This window comes from Diospyros lotus, chromosome 13 (assembly GCF_014633365.1).
Source record: "Diospyros lotus cultivar Yz01 chromosome 13, ASM1463336v1, whole genome shotgun sequence".
Lineage (NCBI taxonomy): Eukaryota > Viridiplantae > Streptophyta > Magnoliopsida > Ericales > Ebenaceae > Diospyros > Diospyros lotus.
Genome location: NC_068350.1, coordinates 5,251,237 through 5,270,416, shown reverse-complemented (window position 1 = coordinate 5,270,416; position 19,180 = coordinate 5,251,237). Strand labels below are relative to the sequence as shown.

Below are 19,180 nucleotides of genomic sequence, written 5' to 3'. Positions count from 1 at the left end.
GACCCTATCAGCTGAGGTCCGTCTTAACTTGGCTAAAAATAAAGCATTCGCGACCTACCAGGCACACGCCCTATAACGAGCTTCTCAGCCACTACATGTTAGACAAGATCACAAGGCCATCCGACTTTACATATATCTCGGGAAGGCTCTCGTTATTTCGTCAAAATATGCCGAACGGGGTTTCCTGGAAATTGCCTAAGTATGAGTGTTCGCGCTGATTATTACAACTATCATCAACGAGCTAGTTAAAGAGCGTTAGTCTACGAGCTGATAAAACTTCGGATCTACCTGGACCTATGTTCGAACAGTTTATTATCAAGTTACATACTCAAAAGTTTCTTATCAGTGAACCTTTCAAAAATACGGGAGCTTTGTTGAAGAAATTTTCAAGTTATACCATGAAGAAGTTACTTTCAAGTCATGATTCAAGAATCGTCATGCCAAAACCTCGTCAGAGTTAACTTGAATTCGCGAAGAAATCTGAGGCAACGTGCACAAAATGCCAATTTTTATTATTAGATGAAGCTCACGTTACAAAAAAAAAAAAAAAAAATACATGTGGGAATCCTAGCTAAGAGGGGCGTTCGGTTCTGCAGGATCAACCTCGACAGGGCGAGCTTCAGTAGGTAGGGTCGGCTGGAGATCGACCTCGACAGTCCCGGCTGGGCAAACCTCGGCAACCTCCACAGGAGGCTCCTTGGCAGTCTCACCAGGCTGAGCCGCGGCGACCCCGGATAGCTCGGCCCCGACCTGAGGAGCTTGCGTTGCGACCAAAAACGAGTCAAGGGGACTGGCATCATCAGCATCCTCCGCGGCCTCGGCAGCATACCGAGCCACCTCCTCGACAGCCTGCGCACCAAAGAAGGAGAAATCCATCTCAAGATGGTTCACCCAAAGGGTGTACAGAAATGCCGAGCAGGTGTCGGATCTGGTCTCCCTACACGCCGCGTCCATCCGCTCTCCGACATCTGCCCTTATATCGTCAATGGTCCTCTTGGCAAGCTCCTCGCATCGGACGGCACGATCATCCGCCCGTGTCCGCTCCTCCTTCGCCGCCCTATGCTCTGCCTCGGTTGATTTGAGTCGCTCATCAGCCCTCCGCAACTCTGCCTTCGCTCCATTTAGCTCGCCGGTGAGCCCGGAGTTGGCTTGCTCCCACATGTTCTTCGACCTGCGAAGCTCCTCGTCGAGATCTTTATTCTTCTGGATCTTCATCCTCAGACGCGTCAAGCAACCCTCCACCTCATTTTGAGTGGCAAGGAGCTCGACCTGGAGATCTTTCTTCTCGTCCGAGAGCTTCGTTATTTCGGCCTTTTGGGCGTTTTTCTCGTCCTCAAGCTTCGCTATTTCGGCCTGACGGGACATGCTCACCGACTGAAGCTGCTCCTCAAAATCTTTGTACTGAGCTCGGAGCTTCACGACAGCAAGAGAAGTCTGCAAAAGAAGAAATGTTGGCTCATTAAAAAAGTAGGCTAAGAAACCGAGGTACGAAGAATTCCTACTTACCACCAGGCTGTGACGGGCGACAAAATCACAAAGGGGGATTCCCTTTAACTTTGGGTCGTCGAGGGGCTTCGAGTTCGGACCCAGGAAGTCGTGCACGGAATCCAGGAGGGGACCAACAAAGACCCCTCCTGGCAGGGCCTCCACGGCCAGCTCCTTCTCACGGACCCTGACCCGTTTGGCCCTGATATCCTCCCCCTGTTGCAGCTGGTCCGATCTCCATTTCGAGCTGGCAGCAGGAGCGTCTCGAACCTCCACTGCGACCTCCTTCCCACGGGCTCCACTCGAACCATGGTCTCGGGAGGCAGGGGGCCGATGCCCCAGCTGCAAATGAGCTTGCTTTGACTGTTGGGGCTGACGGGGCAGTGTTCTTTGCCGCTGCTCCTGCTGCCCCCCCCCGCGACTGTTGGGTTTGCTGCTGCTGAGGGCGTGATTGCGGCTGCGGCTGCTCCGACCTGCCATCCCGCGAGCTATAGCTCGGGGTTATGGAGGACGTAGTGCTCGACCTTGCCCTATGACGCTTCGATTGGAGGAGCTCGAGATCAACCATATTATCGTCTTGGTCGGCTTCCCCTCTTGAACTGTTCGTCTCAGCGAGCTGTAAGCCGGAAGGGAGAATCTCCGCACCCAAGTCCCTGAAATGATATCCCTCGATAGTCTCGGTGCCAAGAGAAGGGGCGAGCTCGTATTCGCGAAGTAGCTCGTCCGAAAGTTCAAGAATTTCCGAGCTCGACTCCGCAGCCACAAGTTTGCCAAGGATATCAGTCTCCTCGGCCGATAAAATCGGTTTCTTCCCCCCAAAATCTGCATCAAAGCATGAGCAAGTTAAAACAAGCACTCTCGGAACAAAGGAAAGATTTATGAGAGCTTATATTCTCTTACCAGGGGTCAGTGCGAAGCTACAATTCCTAAGTAGAGAAAGGGAATGGCAAGACACGAAGAACCAACTGGACTTGTAATCGCCCACGTTGGACTTCCCCTTTGCTTTACCCTGAGGAAGGGCGGCCTTGTATCGAGAAGGACAAGCCGCCAGGTAATACAGCCCGTCCTTGGCATTTTTGAAAGAAAATAAAAATCTTACCAGTTTTGGCGAAGGGAGAGGAAGTTTGTTTATAAGGAATAAAACGGCCAAAGAAGTAAGTTGGGCATACGAATTCGGTGTTAGTTGGAAGGGGGCGAGCTTGACGTCGTTCAAGAGGGCGATAAGGTACGGGGCTATTGGGAACCTAAAGCCAGACTCGAGGTGTTGGGGGCTAATAGCTATGAAATTGGCTGGCGGGTAGGCTGCATGGGAGCTCGAAGCAGGGATGTATATTCGGCAGGTCCTGGGGAGACGAAACTCCTGAGCACAAGTCATCACCTCGTGAAGCTTGGCCTTGGATGAGAATCTCTTGAAGACCGCAAGATCAGCACTCCCACCAGCGATCTGATCTTGAACCTTCAGCTCGGTTTCCCGAGAGGTCGGGACGGCGACCTCCCTGCACCCAGAGCTCGCACCCCCAAGATTTTGGCCCTCCATAATGAGACAATCTTCAGAGCTCGAAGTGTCGTTTTCTCCTACGATATAATTGCAGCGCTTTTGACCTGAATTTCCACGGTGTTGGTCGGACATCTACAAAGGAAAAGAGAGAACAGTCAGGTCGCAAGTCGCGAACCAGACCTTAAGAAACTAGAAGAAAAACCCTAAAACGTCCCCTAGATCTTCCAGGCCGAGCGCTTCGCAAAAGGGGTACCGCCTAGGGCGGAGGGGCTGCAGCCGCAAGCCCGGTGTTCCATGAAAAGCTAATCCTAAGGTCATTGGACCCAAAGGCCCAGCAAACGACAAACCGAATCGTGCCGTTTCTCCAAAAATGAGAACGACATCGATCGACGAAGCCAGAGAAACCACCGACGGCTAACCAACGGTGGACGGCCTCACAAGAAGAAGAAGAAAGTCACGACAAACTTACCTAAAAGCTGCGCTTGACGACTGAATGGGGACTCGTACCAAGCACCGGACGAGAACGGCAGACGTCTGAAAGCACGGCGATAATGGAGGCCTCAAGAAAGGAAAGAGAAAGCAGGGAGGCAAAGGTTTGAGGGAGTTTCAAAATAGCGTGAAAGAAGAAGCGGGTGGACACTCCCCACTATTTATACTGACGGCCTGGTCCATCCCAACCGTCGGATCGAATGACGACTTATCACATGCTCCGCATCCAGCAGCCGCACAACAGTTTGTGAGTCCCACGAGTGTAATCATGCGCAGAAATGGGGAGAGGGCGCGCATTAAATGCGCTGCCGACAAAACGTGCTGCGTGGAACGACGAGACTTAAGGTGATTGGGCAGAAGTCGGAGGGATGGAAGAACAGCTGGCACGCGTCAGTTCCCAGCACGAAGATCGTGCCGTGAACTGGGGGGCTTATGTTTTATGTATTTCCCGCATCACCCCGCATGGGCCAGACTCGGTCCGATAAACCGGCCCAATCACCCAAGGCCAAGAAGGCCCGGACGACCTCGTCAAGGAAGGTCCAGCCTCCACCAAAGATCCGAAACTCGTAAAGCAAGCATATGGCGAGCTCCCGGTAATCCCCCAACAAGCTCGGAGCAATCGACTAACGAGCTCCTGAAATATCCTCCAGATCGCTGGCCCATCCAGGTCGCTGGCCTAAAACCTCCAGCTCGCATGAGCGGCAAAGCTGCTGAGAAGTCAGAGGTAGGGTCCGATCACTTTATCTGTAACAGTCCATGCCCCTCGTAATGAGGATCCCACTCCCGGTCTTGCGAAGGCGGTAAGAACTGTTTGTCCCCTATTATACAAACACTGTATTTTTATATATTATCTAGATTGTAAAAGCCCCTCAAGATAAATGAGAATAAAAGAGACCATGAGGGGCAAGGAGGACAGAAGAAAAAATAATAATCAGATACCGCCACTCTGGGAGAATAATCGGATGGCGGCCGTGGACTAGGCATCGTTCTGGCCGAACCACGTAAAAGATTCTGGTGTACACGCTTGGAACTTTAGGGGGGAGGGGTTTTCTTCCTTCCTTCTCGGTATTTTTGGATTGACTCACCGCGGCCCAAAAGGAATCACGGTCGGCCGAAATCAAACGTCGACAGTCACCAACTAATTGGTCTCATTAACATTAACAAGTGTAAGCAACAAGTAACTATATCTTTTGCAGTGAGCATTTAGTTAATTCAGTTAAAGTAATGTTTGTTAACTACTATATAAGATAAAAAGATAAGATATAGAAAAAATTTCTTATTTTTTAACTTTCCAATAATATTTGTTAAACTTATTTGATAATATCTGAAAAAAAAAACCCCTTTCTTATCCTACTTTTTATAGATAGATTTATCTACTCCCCTCAAATAAATTTATTTGACATTTTACAGAGAAGTTCAAATTACCCATATGCCCTTGTATAAAAACTCTACCCATTTCTTTTCACACCTTTATCTTCTTCCTTGCCTCCGAACTTTTCCCTTTTTATCAATTTCTATTCGTCTTCATCTTCTTCTTCGCTTACTCACTGATCTTTCCCTTGGCTTCCCTCTTAGTGACGTTGGTCTTCCCCTTTCGCTTGCTTTAGTATTCATTTTTTCACTGATTTTCCTCCACAATCCTTTTCCTCTTTGATTTTTTAAATTATTTTATATATTATTATCTAATATAAAAATATGTTTTAATATTTTTTAATAATAAAAATATTTTATTATTATAATTCCACCGATAATTATTTCTAAGTCTTTTTAGAATCTATTTTTGAACATGGATTTAGAAAATAAAATACTATTTAATTTTTATTTTTTGATAATTTACATTAATCACAAAATATTATTTTAATTATAAATTTGTTGTTGATGTTAACATACAGCTTCAAATAAATTTGATAATGGAGATATTTTGATAAAATAAAAAAAAACCCTTATCTATATATTTATCATATGCATTTAACAAACATATGAAAAGAAAAAGTACAATTCTCAATAGATTTAAAAAAAATTAATAAACAGTTTTATAGAAAATTTTGATTTACATCACAATCTTATCTTGATCATTCTATATCTTAATTCGAAAAGCATTCCGTTCTTATCTTTATATTTCCTTATCTTACTTATTTTAATGAACACTATCTTAGTAAACAAATTAAATTTTATGCAAGATAACTAACATTAAGAAAGTTTTACTAAATGATTTTATGCAAGATAACTAACATTAAGAAAGTTTTACTAAATGATGCTAAACCCTAATCCACCGAACAGATTCTCCCCACAAAGACAATTCCTTTGACAAATCCTACTCTCTATGTTATTGCCTGTTCTCATTCCCAAATAATCTTTGGCTTAAACATCAAATGTCACCACAAATTCTGGAATATGACGTTTTTAACACCCCAAATTTAATGGGCACGCTATGAACTATGGCAGCACCAGTTTGTGTATAGTTTCTATAATTATTAACTTTCGTTCATAGATCGAGCAATATTTAATGTTTGTAAGTGTTAAAATTATTACTCTTGTTAGTTTTTTTTTTTTTATGGCTCGTTATATATCTATTGACAATTTGTAGCTCAAAGAATATGAATATATAAATAATTCAAGAACATTATAAAAAAAGAAATAGCCTTGTCAATTTGCAAAATAAATAAAACATATAAAATAAAATCTTCAAATTGTGGAAATTTGGGTCAGGCCCACTTAGCCTCTCATAACAAAACCAAAATCCAACCCTAGCCCGGATCTCAAACTTGGCCCAGTTTTTGCTTTTGTATAAACCTGGGCCCAGCCCGGCCCAATGAACTACAAATATATAATGGTGCTGAGAGAGTGATACAAGTGGATTTGGGCATGGCAACAGATCTTGTACATGTCCACCAAGGGTGATTAAAATTTGGTTCGAATCTTACATAATTTAAAATTTAAATTAATTATGATAAGATATAGAATTTAAAATTTAAAATTAATTTAATCGCAAATAAAAATTGAATCAACCACTTCCAATTAAACCAAATTTGATTATGTTGTGTTTCCATCGCAGAGTTTAAATAATTATATTAAAATTTTATTATTCGAACCTATAACATACCAAAAATATTGAGTCTCATAAAACTTATCTTATAATAAATTTTAGAGAAAATAGTAGACTTAAGCAAAATAGAGGAGTGCAAAAACATATTAATAAACAACAAGATTTTGAAAGTGCCAGAAGGGTCACTTAGATCTAATGATACAATTAAAATGCAACCCAATGCTAATCAATAGGATTGACTCAAGGTATAGGTCATTAAATTTTATGCTTATCCCCTCTCTCTCCCTCTCAAAAAAAAAAAAAAAAAAACGAAGGCCCCCAAAAATGAAGTAAGAAGATTAGGAGACGTTGCAGAGAGAGAGAGAAAAAGAATAAGTCAAATGAGACTAAGAGATGATATTTTGATTATTTTTATGCAAGTAATAATATAAGATTTTATCATAATTTTGCTATAAAGTGTAATTAAAAGGGCATTATCAATGGCTACCGTTCATGCACTTTTTATAATTATTTTTTATTTTTAAAAAATAACATTAAGGGCTCTAAATTAGTTATTGTTTGAATAAAAATGTCTACTAAAAAAAATATAAATTTGAATTTGAAAAACGTAAGAGAAAAAAATGTGAAAGAACTAATTTAATCATAAAAAAATACATTTGATAGATTTATTATAATACTAAACACTAAATATTAGAAAAACCAAATGAATGCTTAAATGAAAAATTAGCTAAAAATGGTGAAAAATTTCTGAAGATAATAATTCAAATTTACCAAAAAGTAGCAAAGAATATAATGAAAATTTAGAAAAAGATATTCTAATCGACACGAATAAAAATATTAATGATGAGGATGAAATAATTATTAAAAATATTTATGATTTAGCACAATGAAAAAATTTAAACTCGAGTCTAATTGATTTATTAGTTGAGAAAGATCTTATTAGACAAGTTTTAGATTTTCTAATAAATAAAAATTTTAGACATTTTTCTATAATTCATTACATTAAAAAATTATCAAATGGACAAAAACATGATATAAAATAGCTAGTATATCCAAAAGAATTAGATAAATTATTTTGTTATTTTTGTAAATTATTTAGTTTAAAATTAATATAATTCAATTAAAAAATAAAGGGTGTGGAGATTGAAAAAATCTTAATGCCAAAGTTAAAAATTATGAAATAAATAATAAACATGCTATAAATATAAATATTTGGATTTATACCGAGATGAGATTGTTTAAAAAAAAAACAATTGATAAACATTTATAAGAGAAAATAAATAAAGAAAAAGGGCATTGAAAGAATGTACTATTAAGAATTTTGTTATTATAAAAAAAAATTTAAAAATAATTTGACATTTCATGATACAAATGAGAAGATTTATTAAGATAATAATGAAATTTTTTTGAACTTAATTGAAATGATTGTTGCGTTTGATCTAATAATGTAATAACACTTTAAACGTATTCAAAATGGAGAAATTCATAGACATTATCTTGGTAATAATATACAAAATGAGTTGATGAATATTTTAGTATTAAAAATAAGAAATTTCATTATGAAAATAATCAAACAATCAAAATATTTTTCAATTATACTTAATTGTATTCTAAAATGCAAGACATAAAAAATAAATGTCTTTTGTATTAAAATTTGTAAGTATTTTAAAAAATTCGATAAAAATAGAAAAATATTTAATAGATTTTTTAAAAGTGAATGATACATTTGCTTAAATTTTTTTTTAATATATTCATAAGTAAAATAAAAAAATTTGAATTTAATACAAATAATGTGAGAATACAAGAATTTGATAATGAGTCTAATATGAAAAGTAAATAATACGATTTACAAAAAAAAATATTAGATATAAATTTTAGAATATTTTATACACATGTGATTGTCACAATTTTAATTTAGTTTTTTGTAATATAACTAATTCGTGTGCTAATGCTATGATATTTTTCGAAGTTATACAACGCATATACTTATTATTTTCTTTTTCTACAAAAAAGATAGAAAATTTTGTAAGACCATGTTTCTAATTTGACACTTAAGCCATGATCACAAACATGTTGAGAAAGTTATATTAAAAATATTAAAACAATCAGATTTTAAGCTCCACAAATAAGATATGTTTTATATTAATTAGCAGAAATTAGTGAGTATCTTAAAATAAAAAATTAAGCTAATGCTTTAGTAACATATGAGATTAAAAATTTTAAATTTCTGTTAAGCATGACTATTTGGTATAATATGTTGTTTGTTGTGAATACCGTTAGTAATTATTTATAATGTAAAGATATGAACATTGTTATTGTAATAGATCAGTTAAAATGTCTTCTTTATTTTTTTAAATATTATAGAGAAAAAATTTTGAAATCTTTTATGATTTTTGCTTAAAAAATTATAAAGTAAATGAATATAGAATCAAAGTTTTATGAAAAAAAGTACGACAAGGAGAAGAAAAAATTTAATGAGAATGGAAATGAAGAGATAGAAATCTTTTAGAATTAATTATTTTATATGTTTAGTTGGTCATGGAATTTCTACTCTTCAAAAAATGTTTAAACAATTTAAAATATATAAAGATAATTTTGGTTTTCTTTAAAATGTAGAAAAATGAAAATTGTTTTATAATTATAATTTGAAGAAAAATTGTTTAAATTTTGAAAATTTTCTAAAATATGTTCTCTTCTAATATTGATAGTTTATATTTATTTTTAGAATTAAAAGTTTTAAAATAAATTATAACCATAGAAATAAAAACACCATACGTGACACTAAATTTTATAAAAAAAATGTAATTTTTTTCCAAATGCATAGATAGCTTATAAAATATTATTAATCATTTCTTTACTCTAGTTTTAGCATAATTTTTTTTTAAATTAAAATTTAATAAAACCTTATTTATTGCTTTTGTATACCACATGGGGAGAATTAAGTTATGTTCGGAAAATGGTTCTTTGTTTTTAAAGAAGGTCTACATCAAGCCATTAATTTGAAGTTGAGCCTTCTACTGCTATATATTTATATGGCTGTGTAAAGAATATCTGTTATGCGTGTGATGTGAATCTGGAAACGTTTAGCCTAAGCGTTTGTTGCCATTTATAAACTGTATGCCATGAAAAGCAGAAGAAAAAACAAAAGAAAACAAAGGATTCATGGCGTGAGGGGCAAAAGGGGGTCTAGAGGAGGCTGAGAATTCCTCTCTCTTCCCATCAAACATGAAAGAATCCAGTAAAGAACCCCGGCAGAAAAGAAGCTGAAAAACCACGCATTGTTGTAAATCACCATGAACGAATCAGGAACCCAGCTCACCACTCCCGTCACTTTCAAAAACCCCGGCATCACCGGCAAAACGCCGGCTACCAGAGCCACCATCGCCGCCAAATTGTACCCTCCGGCGTAATAGTACGCCCCGGCCGGGCTGGACGAGTAGAGCTCCTTCACACTCAGATTGGTCCCCTTGACAAGATAGTAATCCGCAAGGATTATGCCTCCAATTGGGCCCATCAACGCGGAATAGCCCACAAGCCACTTGTAGATGAAACTTTCAGTCGACTGAAGTAGCCTCCACGGCTGGAAAGCGATCCCGAGCAAAGCCGTCAGGATTGCCCCTCTTCTGAATGTGAACTTTGAGGGGCTGAGATTGACAAGCGCGTTGGCCGGGGCCACCACATTGGCGGCAATGTTGGTTGTGATTGTGGCCAAGCTGATCCCAAAGATGGCCAGAATCATGGTCCAAAAGCCGCCAACTTTTCCGAGAAGTTGAATTGGGTTTGAGATTACTTGTCCAAAGATGACTTGGGTTGATGAGGTTACAGCCAGGCCGATATGAATGTGAACAAACCCATGAAGATTGGGAGGCCGGCCTGGCCGACCATTTGGTCGGCCTGGCTCTTGGAGAAGCGGGTGAAATCGGCGATGTTGAGAGCCACGGTCGCCCAGAAGCTTATGTTTGCAGTGAGGGAAGGGAAGAAGATGGACCAGAATTCGGAAGAGGAAAGCCTGGAGGAAAGGGAGAGCATGTGGCCGAAGCCATTGGCTTTGAGGTAAGCCCAAACGACAAGGCTGCAAGTGAGAAAGATGAGAATTGGGGCTGAGTATTTTTCCAGCTTCCTAATGCCTTCCATTCCCTTCCACACTATTGTCAATTGGGCGACCCAGAAGGCTGCAAAACAAGCGAATTCAAGAGGGGAAGTTCCAAGCCATGGCAGCGCCTGGGAGAAGGAAGATTCTTTGATGAATTTCGGCAGTAGAAGGAAGATTGCCTCGCCGCCTATCCAGGTTTCTATCCCGTACCTGCATAATCGGGCTACCAATACCATTAATAATTGGTCCAAGTTTAGGAAGACTATTATCAGTCAAATACAGTTTCAGGTGAGATTTTGAGAATGATCCAAAGACAATAATACTTGGATCGATTTGCTTTTACTTTAACAATCATATCATTGTTCATGTTCCAAATGTGTTTGAAGATCATATTCACCGTCACAGATGAGGGGGAAAAGAGGGAGAAGATCTAATCTGCTAATAATTGTTTTGGATATCAGTCTATTCCGCTACTTAATCATTATCAATGACATGACATCTCTCAATACATTATACTTAATTATTGTCAATGTTTTACTATTGATGTGTAATAATCAAATTCATCGTACCGTACCATCCACAGCCAACCAGAGCTCGGAGAAGTGTTGGGATGTGGGCGCCACGGATTCCGAAGGATGACCTCGCCAGGACGGGGAAAGGGATGCCGTAGCGGGTGCCGGCGTGGCCGGTTAGGACGAGTGGAAATAGCAAGATTAGGTTGGCGGCGACGACGGTGGCGATTCCTTGCCACCAGGCCATGCCGAGATCGACGAGGCTGCCGGCGAGGTAATAAGATGGGACTCCGACGACGAGGCCGACCCACAAACTGGCCATTTCCCAGCCGGAGAAAGTCCGGTCCTCCGGCGCCGTGGGCTTGAGGTCATCGTTGGTGAGAGCGGGGTCAGGCTCGAATTCACTGGATTTTGACGCCATGGGCGGAGAACAGAGACATTTTCTCCGGAAAAAGGGAGGGATCTGGCGTTGGGTGAGATATATTTTAGTGGAAATGGTGGTCGGTGGGTTGGGAGAAGAGTTAAGATAGTAATTGGGTTCTGGTTTTGGTTTCGGAAAGATCGTAGAGTGGTGGGGATTGGGATGGAAATGGAAGCTTAAAAATTTGGCAGCCATCAAAGAAGACGATGATGATGATGGCGATGATTCGTAATACTTGGAATCTGTGGTATCTGTTCGGGGCTTCGGGGATAAGTGGTGAGTGGTTGGCACATCACCATCTCTCTCTCATATCAGTCTTCTTGTGGGGTGGCCATGGCAGACTTAAGAAATTGATTCCTTAGAAAAGTCCAAACTGCACCAATTAGTCGCGCTGGATTGCCTCTGTGGCCGTGCATTGGATCTTGACCTCCATTAGAGCTGAATCTTGAAACTCGAACCCAACGCCAGATTTTAAAGTTTTTTATTATGATAGAAAAGTTTAGTTAATAATATAAATAACTTGGAAACTAAATTCAGTAAAATATCAGGCCATTTGCTTAATTCATCAGTTATTTAGAAATTTGAAAAATCAAATAATGGGTTTAAAACAAATTGAATATTCGAATAATGGTTAGTAATTTCTATGGGCTTATAGTAATTTTTTGCAACATGTTTTATTTTCTAAATAATTATTAATTGACAGCTAACTAAAAATCATCACATCAGGTTTAAATAAGTATTGGAATGATGTTATCAGCTGTTGCAAGGTTTTGGGCCTGCATTGGGCTTCGACTCTATGCTCAGTTCGGCCCAGTTCCACTCTATGCTCACATCACATCAGGTTTAATATATATATATATATATAATGGATTTTTGGTTTATATTTAATTAGTTGATAAAAATTGAAAAATATTTAAAAATTATATTTAATTTCATATGTTAATTTTTTTTTTTTTTTAAAATAAAGACATATTTCCCACAACTAAACAACCGTGTATATACTTGGGCCAAAATCTAATGTGAGGCAAACAAGCACCCAAGCCAAGAGGTGATGTTAATATCTATGCTTCCATCTCCCAATCATATATATATATATATATATATGTATGTGCTTATGTTCCCATCAGTATCCACCGACGCAGCCCCCAGCTTCCAAGGCGTACACGTGTCCAGAACTTATGTTGCTTCATTTGTTCAAGAGTTCTTCAATGACGTGTCCTAAGATATGATCTAAATAAATAAATAAAATATTCAAATGCCACGTCTGCCATGCCAGGTGTTCACAGATTTGAATTTCCCGAAAATAACTGCTCACCTACTCTCCCTATGCTTTCTCGGAGGAGTGACGACTTCGCAGACACGCTTGTTTTTTCAGCCACGTCCATGTGGCTTCCTTTGCCCCTTCCGTCTTCATCTTGTTGAAATCATCGTACGTCTATGTATATAATTCCAACCCTTTTACTTAAAATTTGTCCTTGTGATGACCGATCGATCGATGCCCCGTTGGGATATTGAAATGGAACTGATTAACCAAAACCAGATTTATTGGGATTAAATCTCCTTAATCCCAACACAGATCAATTTCCCCCCCCCCCCCCCCCCAGATGAAGAAAGAGCTCTGGAATTAATGGGGAAGATGCAACCATACTCAACATCGGAAGAATCGCCACCTATGTCATCCTTCTCCACTTCTCTACTCGTCTCCCTCCTCGGCATCGCCTTAACTTCTCTGGCCCTTTTAATCTACCATCTCCTCGTCGTCAAGTACTGCAGCCGCCGCCGGCACCACTCCGGAATCCCTGCGCCGCCACCCCCCTCCTGCCCTCCAGCCACCGCCGGAGTCGACGAGAAAGTCCTCGACGCCATACCGGTCCTCGCCTATTCCGCCCAGAACCGCCATCTCTTCCTCTTGGACCACAAGGAATGTGCAGTTTGCTTAGGGGAACTGGAAGAAGGAGAGATCGTCCGTCTGCTGCCGAATTGCAGCCACCCGTTTCACGTTCACTGCATTGACCAGTGGCTCATGGGCAATGCCAGTTGCCCGCTTTGCAGGTCGGCCGTTGCACCGTTTAAAGATCAAACTCTGGGAGCTAGGGTTTATGATCAAGAAGGTGAATCAATGGCCGAAGGTGTCCAAACCGGTGGTTCTTCTGGGATGCTCCGGCACTGTGCTTCAATGGCGTTGCCGGGGGAAGGCCATGGGGAGAGGCTGCCTCCGGCCGGGCGTTTGGACGTGGGCTTAAAGTTAAAGCGATCGCTGTCCATGGACCAATCGTATCTTGTTATACAGATGGAGAGGGAGAATGAAAGGACTTGTTCATCATCGTCTTCGTCGAAAGCTGATGTTATGAGGCATCTGGATCGGGTGTCGTCCACGTTGCTGAGGTCTTTCACACCGAGGTTTAAGATGGAAAAGGGTGCCTCTGCTAACGGACATCTTCTTCCCCATTGAGATAATTATATGAATAATTAATTAATTATATGTAATCAAAATTTTATTATTGTTAACAACTCTATTTTGCTCAATAATTTTATTATTGAGATATATTAACTACAATTTTATTTTTGTCACAATATTAAGCTTGTACCAATTTAAAGCAGCAGCATCACATTGGGCTTAGATTTAATATATCTTTTAATTTTGAGTAATGTGTAACTTGCTGAACGTTTAGGATATCATTCACTGGTACGTGGCCTCACTGCCTAAATTGGTTGACCTTAGATTAAACACGAATAATTAAACACTTAGATTAATGAAAAGTAAACTAGTTCTTCCCCATAAATTATAATATAAATCCATAGTAGCTAGCCACTTATTGTTGGACTTCTATTGTAGAACTTTTTTGTGATTTTTCTTGATTCTAAAATATTTTTAGCTATTTTTTAGTTCAAATTTGTTCAAAACTTGCTTTACCTATAAAAAGAATGAAACACGGTGCCCAATAAATCTTTTAATACTCAAATCAATTATTAAACTTGAGACTAACTGGATGTTACAATATTAATATAATCAATGTACAATTAATAAGATACTTGACTTTTGAAAAATTGTACCTTTATATAGACTTATGGTAAAGTTGCGGCCTGGATTATAACACATGAATAGGTTTAGGGCATGGATGGCCCATTCTTTTAGGTTGGATTTGTCACTTTGCCTAAAACAACTCTAATAAGTTCAATGAGCTCCTAAATTGAATTTGGGCCCTGAACTCTGAATCTTTTTCAAATAAGAAGTATTTTTTGTATTTCTCCCTTCAGCTAAGGTTCCCATCTATCATACAATATGGAAACATGTTACTTATAATCTAAACAAACACAGAATGGTTGGACTTCACAGGCAGGCCCTGCCCAGTAAGGGCCCAGAATCTGGGCATTTGCCCCAACTTAACTTCCATCTCATTTTAATTTTCATTTTCTTTATCTCTTGACCATATTTTTTACTATGAAAAAATTGATAAAATCCAATTATTTTCACGAAATTGATTTATTTGTTCTACGTTTATCTCAATTCTATTATAAAGATATGTTAAATTGTATATGAATCTTATGGTGTGTTTGATAGTATTTAGGTGGAAAGGAAAGTGTTTTCTAACTTATATGAAAAACAAAAATCATCTCCCTTTAGATGGAATTTTTCATGGAAAAAAGCAAAAAATAAGCTTTAATGGTTGTACTATGAAATTCAATTCCATGAAAAATGTAGTGTGTCAAACACTCAAGATGGAATTCAATTCCTTGGATGTGACATTTTTCAAGTATTTTTCATACTATCAAACGCACCCTTGGACATGAAAAATAAGGGTGGAATTCATTTTTCATCTAAATTCCAAGAAATTCTATCAAACAACTTTTCAATTCCATGAAATTCGAATTTCATTTTAGTTCAAAAAGTGAATATTTTCTTTAAAATTAAGGAATTGGAATTCTTAGGGGTTGGAGTGAGAATTGGAATTCCATAGAATTAAAATTTCACCCTCATTTTCTAACTCTATCAAATGCACCCTTAGGGTGTGTTTGATTGCATTACCTAGAATTAATATTGCCTAGAAAACAAAATTCATCTCACTCCCTTGAAAAATGAATTTTATGGAAAGAAACTTTAAATGGTTGTACCATACATATTTTTTCATAAAAAAATTAAAAGTGTTTGATTATTTTCTATAGAAAATGTGTAATAATTACATATTTTTTATGAAAAATATGTGTAATCAAACACACTCTTAATGTTAAATTAGACCGATAATATTATAAAGTAAAAGTAATGGGCGTAAAAATTGAGTGTCTCCCCCACAAAAAAAAGATGACTAAAATTCTAATTTAAAAAAGTTTAGAAAAAGAATCAAAGGGTTAAAAGAATATTATAGAGCAAATAGCAATTGATTTGATTGTGCTATCCAAAGCTGGTAACGTAGAGAAAGTTGATTTGCACCCATTACAAGTGCTAATAAACAAATAAAAAGTTGTTCTTCCTTTATGTAAACGGCCCATGTGCCTTCGCTACCCCACGAAAACTATCCCCCCCGACTTTACAAACACTTTCTTTTCATTTCCCTTCTTATTTTATATACATAGATTGCAATTTATTTAATGCAGTTATAGATATATATATATATATATATGTATATGCAGTATGTACAACACCCCCATCCCCCCAAAACCATCCTAACATTCCTCCACCATTGATCCCCACCACATCACAATCAACTTTTATGGGACCCAACCCAACACCTTCTCATTTCGTACGTAGATCTATAACTTCATCTAAAAATTTAACAACCCATCTTAAATATTAATCTTATTCTTGGATATGAATTTTAGTTCGATAATTATTTTTATATTTATAATTACAAAATTAATAAAATAAAGCGGGTATATAAGAAATATTTTATTTATATATATGATGATGATGCTTTTATATATACTTGGTAACAATCCTAAAGCCACAAAATGAGTTTTTAAAAAAAGAGAAATATCTTAGGAATATTGATCTACAATTGCTGCTGTTGGGGTTTTGGGGCAAAGAGGCATAAAAAGAGGGGAGCTTTTTCATGGCCAAGTTTTGCAAGGGGCTTTCGCTTTGCTTGCATGATTAGGCTTTAAAAGGTGCCCTGTGCGGGATTCCCTTTCTTCTTCTTGCACTCGGCTGAGGAGGTGGTGGAGCAGCCGTCGCCGCTGCCGGAGGGAACGTGTCTTGTTGCTGTGAACCTTCAAGCAGTGCCTTTTCTCCTCTTCTTGATGAGGATGAGGATGATGATGATGATGATGATAATCTCCTTGACGACATCCCTTCACCTCTTGACCTCTCCGCCAGTTGCCCGACATTGTTGCCCTCCAAGCTGAACCTTGCATTTCCATTTGTCTTGATTCCTACAAGCTGAGTTAGTAAATCCAAAAATCAAAATTAACTTGGAGTCACAATTAAGCAAAAAACCCCATTTAGCAAATAGTTAACGTGGGATGACAATGATGGCCATTGGTGGTGGGTCAGCCATGAAAGCTTCAACAATGGCGATGGGTTAGGGACATAATGCATAATGGGATTGTGATGATGATAATGATCTATGTTTGTTTTCATTTTCTTCTAATTATTTGAGAGAGAGAGAGAGAGAGTCCGCAATTACACAATTTATGCATAATATCTCCCACAAATTACTTGGTGAGATAAGAGATCATATATGATAGCCTATTACCTGGCAGCGAGGGAACCAGATTGATCGAGAGCGGCTATCACTATAATGTGAATGTGTGTGCGTGTGCGCGCGCGCGCGCGTGCATGTGCATGAAGCATGATGAAGGGTCAATATTGGGCATGGGAAAAAGAGAAGAAAAGTAAACGCTAAAGAGTCATTAGTATTAATTATTAATATTACCAACCTTACAGCCCAAAGAACAGAAGCGAAATGGGTCCAAGAGGGTTCTCCCGCAGATTTCACAAATGTGAGAAACCGATTTGCCAGACTTCGGCTGAGGCCTTTCGTTCAAGAACAAAACCCTCGCGCTGTTTATCACATACGTTTGAACTCCACTTATGTCCAATACATTCTCAATCTCCGAAACCCTCACCACATCATGGTACGACGATCTCCTTATCTGCAACATTATTCAACCCCCAAAGCAAAGAGGGCAATAACTAAAGGAACAAACTTTCTTGATACATACACAATGACTGCAATTTGAAGATCGGATGAAATTAATGTACTCAATTACCTGGATAACTTGGTGATCGTTGTGTCTGGTTGAGCGGCAGTAGAAGCAGAAGGCGTCTTTGTTGCAGTCCAAGCAATACATATTGCACTCGCTTCTGGCGGCGTCGCCGTGAATCCGGCAGACGGAGAAGAAGGCTGTGTTCAGCAGTGGCTCCAGCCACGGCGGAACCAGCATTTCCGCCTGCTTGGAAGCCCAGAAAACTTAACCGAAAGATCAAGAAAATGTCTCATAATCCAAGAAAATGCAGGTGAGTGGGAGGATGTGAAATTGGCGTTACCATAACGAGAGACCTGAGTTCCCTGAAACGGGTAATGTCGGAGAACTCGCGGATGGGATTCTCCGAATTGACAATGGCGGATTCGGCGAAGCGAGAAATGGAATGGATCGCGCAGGGAGGGGGAGGGGGAGGGGGAGAGAGAGAGAGAGAGAGAAGAAAACAACCCGAAACTTAGAATTCAACAACAAAGCAAGGCCTAGACTGAGAGCTCAAGGCTCATTAACAAATGATCGACGGCCAGGATCCCGCGGGGTGGCTGAGACACGTTTTGGGCCGTCGGATCGAAGCGGTGTTTGCCGCTTACGCTACTTTGGATCTTCTTTGCGTCTCTACGTAGGATGTCCACCGGAGTACGTCTTCTCGCTGTTCATCGTGTTCCACGTGTCATGGTATACACGTGGCGCAATCATATGAAGTGGGGAATCCGGGCCCACCCGTCGATCTTGACGTGCGGAATCAACCGAACGATGCCTGGTATTTTTGGATTGCCGGATATGTCCCTCCGAGGTTGGGGAATTTACGGCTGAGGCGCTGACGTTTACCGGTGGTCCCCGGTGGAGCTGTTCCCGTCATTAATTTAGGCCGCATGTCATGTCGGACCAGAATTAATTTAAATTTTGTAGTTTTTCATTTAATTAAGGAGGGATTGGAAAAAATTATCGAATTAACCGCATTAATTAATTTAAGGATCTCGATATTACTTATCGCCCATCAGCTTTAGCCACAGCTTCTGCATCTGCCGGCGTGATAAAAGTTTGGTGATGGGTGGTGTTACAGTCCACACGTTCACAGTTAAGTCCAAGAGCTAATGACACCGTAAACAAAGAAGAGATTGACTTGATTTGATGACATAAAATATAATATTTTTTTATTACTTTTAACCATCTTAACAAAATAACTTTGAGCCCAATTCTTTTTTTTTTTTTATATATTTTAAGTATCAAAAAGTGAAGTTTTTGCTTTTATTTAGAAAGTAAAAATTTAATATATTATTTACCGTGTTGTGTCTATATATCCTGATTTTACAAATATAGCCCGACTGTGATGCATTAATTTTCCTTATTATTTTAAATCTATAAGAATTGGGAGCACGTGTCTGAAAAATGATTTTTTAATAAGAAAAACTCTACCATGACCAATTTTTTTAAAATA

The 19,180-nt window shown here is 38.9% G+C and overlaps 3 protein-coding genes across 4 annotated transcripts; 1 reads left to right on the top strand and 2 right to left on the bottom strand.

Annotated features, from left to right (window-relative positions):
- Nucleotides 1-9,600: 9,600 nt before the first annotated feature.
- Nucleotides 9,601-11,963, bottom strand: LOC127789321 (purine-uracil permease NCS1). Its single transcript, XM_052318213.1, is given in 3 exon segments — nucleotides 9,601-10,353; nucleotides 10,356-10,821; nucleotides 11,186-11,963. Coding segments are annotated over 3 exon segments (1,695 nt in total). The 5' UTR covers nucleotides 11,740-11,963; the 3' UTR covers nucleotides 9,601-9,678.
- Nucleotides 11,964-12,926: 963 nt separating this feature from the next.
- LOC127788948 (RING-H2 finger protein ATL1-like) lies at nucleotides 12,927-14,200 on the top strand. The gene has a single exon (XM_052317666.1). It carries the CDS (start codon nucleotides 13,172-13,174, stop codon nucleotides 13,994-13,996), a length of 825 nt encoding a protein of 274 aa, XP_052173626.1. The 5' UTR covers nucleotides 12,927-13,171; the 3' UTR covers nucleotides 13,997-14,200.
- A 2,227-nt stretch (nucleotides 14,201-16,427) lies between these two features.
- LOC127788922 (protein RGF1 INDUCIBLE TRANSCRIPTION FACTOR 1-like) lies at nucleotides 16,428-18,176 on the bottom strand. Of its 2 annotated transcripts, none has more exons than XM_052317609.1 (4): nucleotides 18,029-18,176; nucleotides 17,752-17,931; nucleotides 17,419-17,634; nucleotides 16,428-16,911 (listed from the first exon to the last, which is right to left on the bottom strand). In XM_052317609.1, the coding sequence occupies exons 1-4, from the start codon at nucleotides 18,029-18,031 to the stop codon at nucleotides 16,591-16,593; spliced, it is 720 nt and encodes a 239-aa protein (XP_052173569.1). In that variant the 5' UTR covers nucleotides 18,032-18,176; the 3' UTR covers nucleotides 16,428-16,590. The 2 variants fall into 2 exon arrangements, with proteins under 2 accessions (XP_052173569.1, XP_052173570.1); XM_052317610.1 differs by having other exon boundaries at nucleotides 16,434-16,918.
- Between the last annotated feature and the right edge of the window lie 1,004 nt (nucleotides 18,177-19,180).

Bases quoted from the DNA above. Each gene is read 5' to 3' on its own strand.
- LOC127788948 (XM_052317666.1), top strand. From the start codon at position 13,172: ATGGGGAAGATGCAACCATACTCAACATCGGAAGAATCGCCACCTATG.
- LOC127788922 (XM_052317609.1), bottom strand. The intron at 17,635-17,751 runs GTAATTGAGTAC...ATAATGTTGCAG, and splicing joins ACGATCACCAAGTTATCCAG to ATAAGGAGATCGTCGTACCA. The intron at 16,912-17,418 runs GTTGGTAATATT...CTCAGCTTGTAG, and splicing joins TCTGTTCTTTGGGCTGTAAG to GAATCAAGACAAATGGAAAT.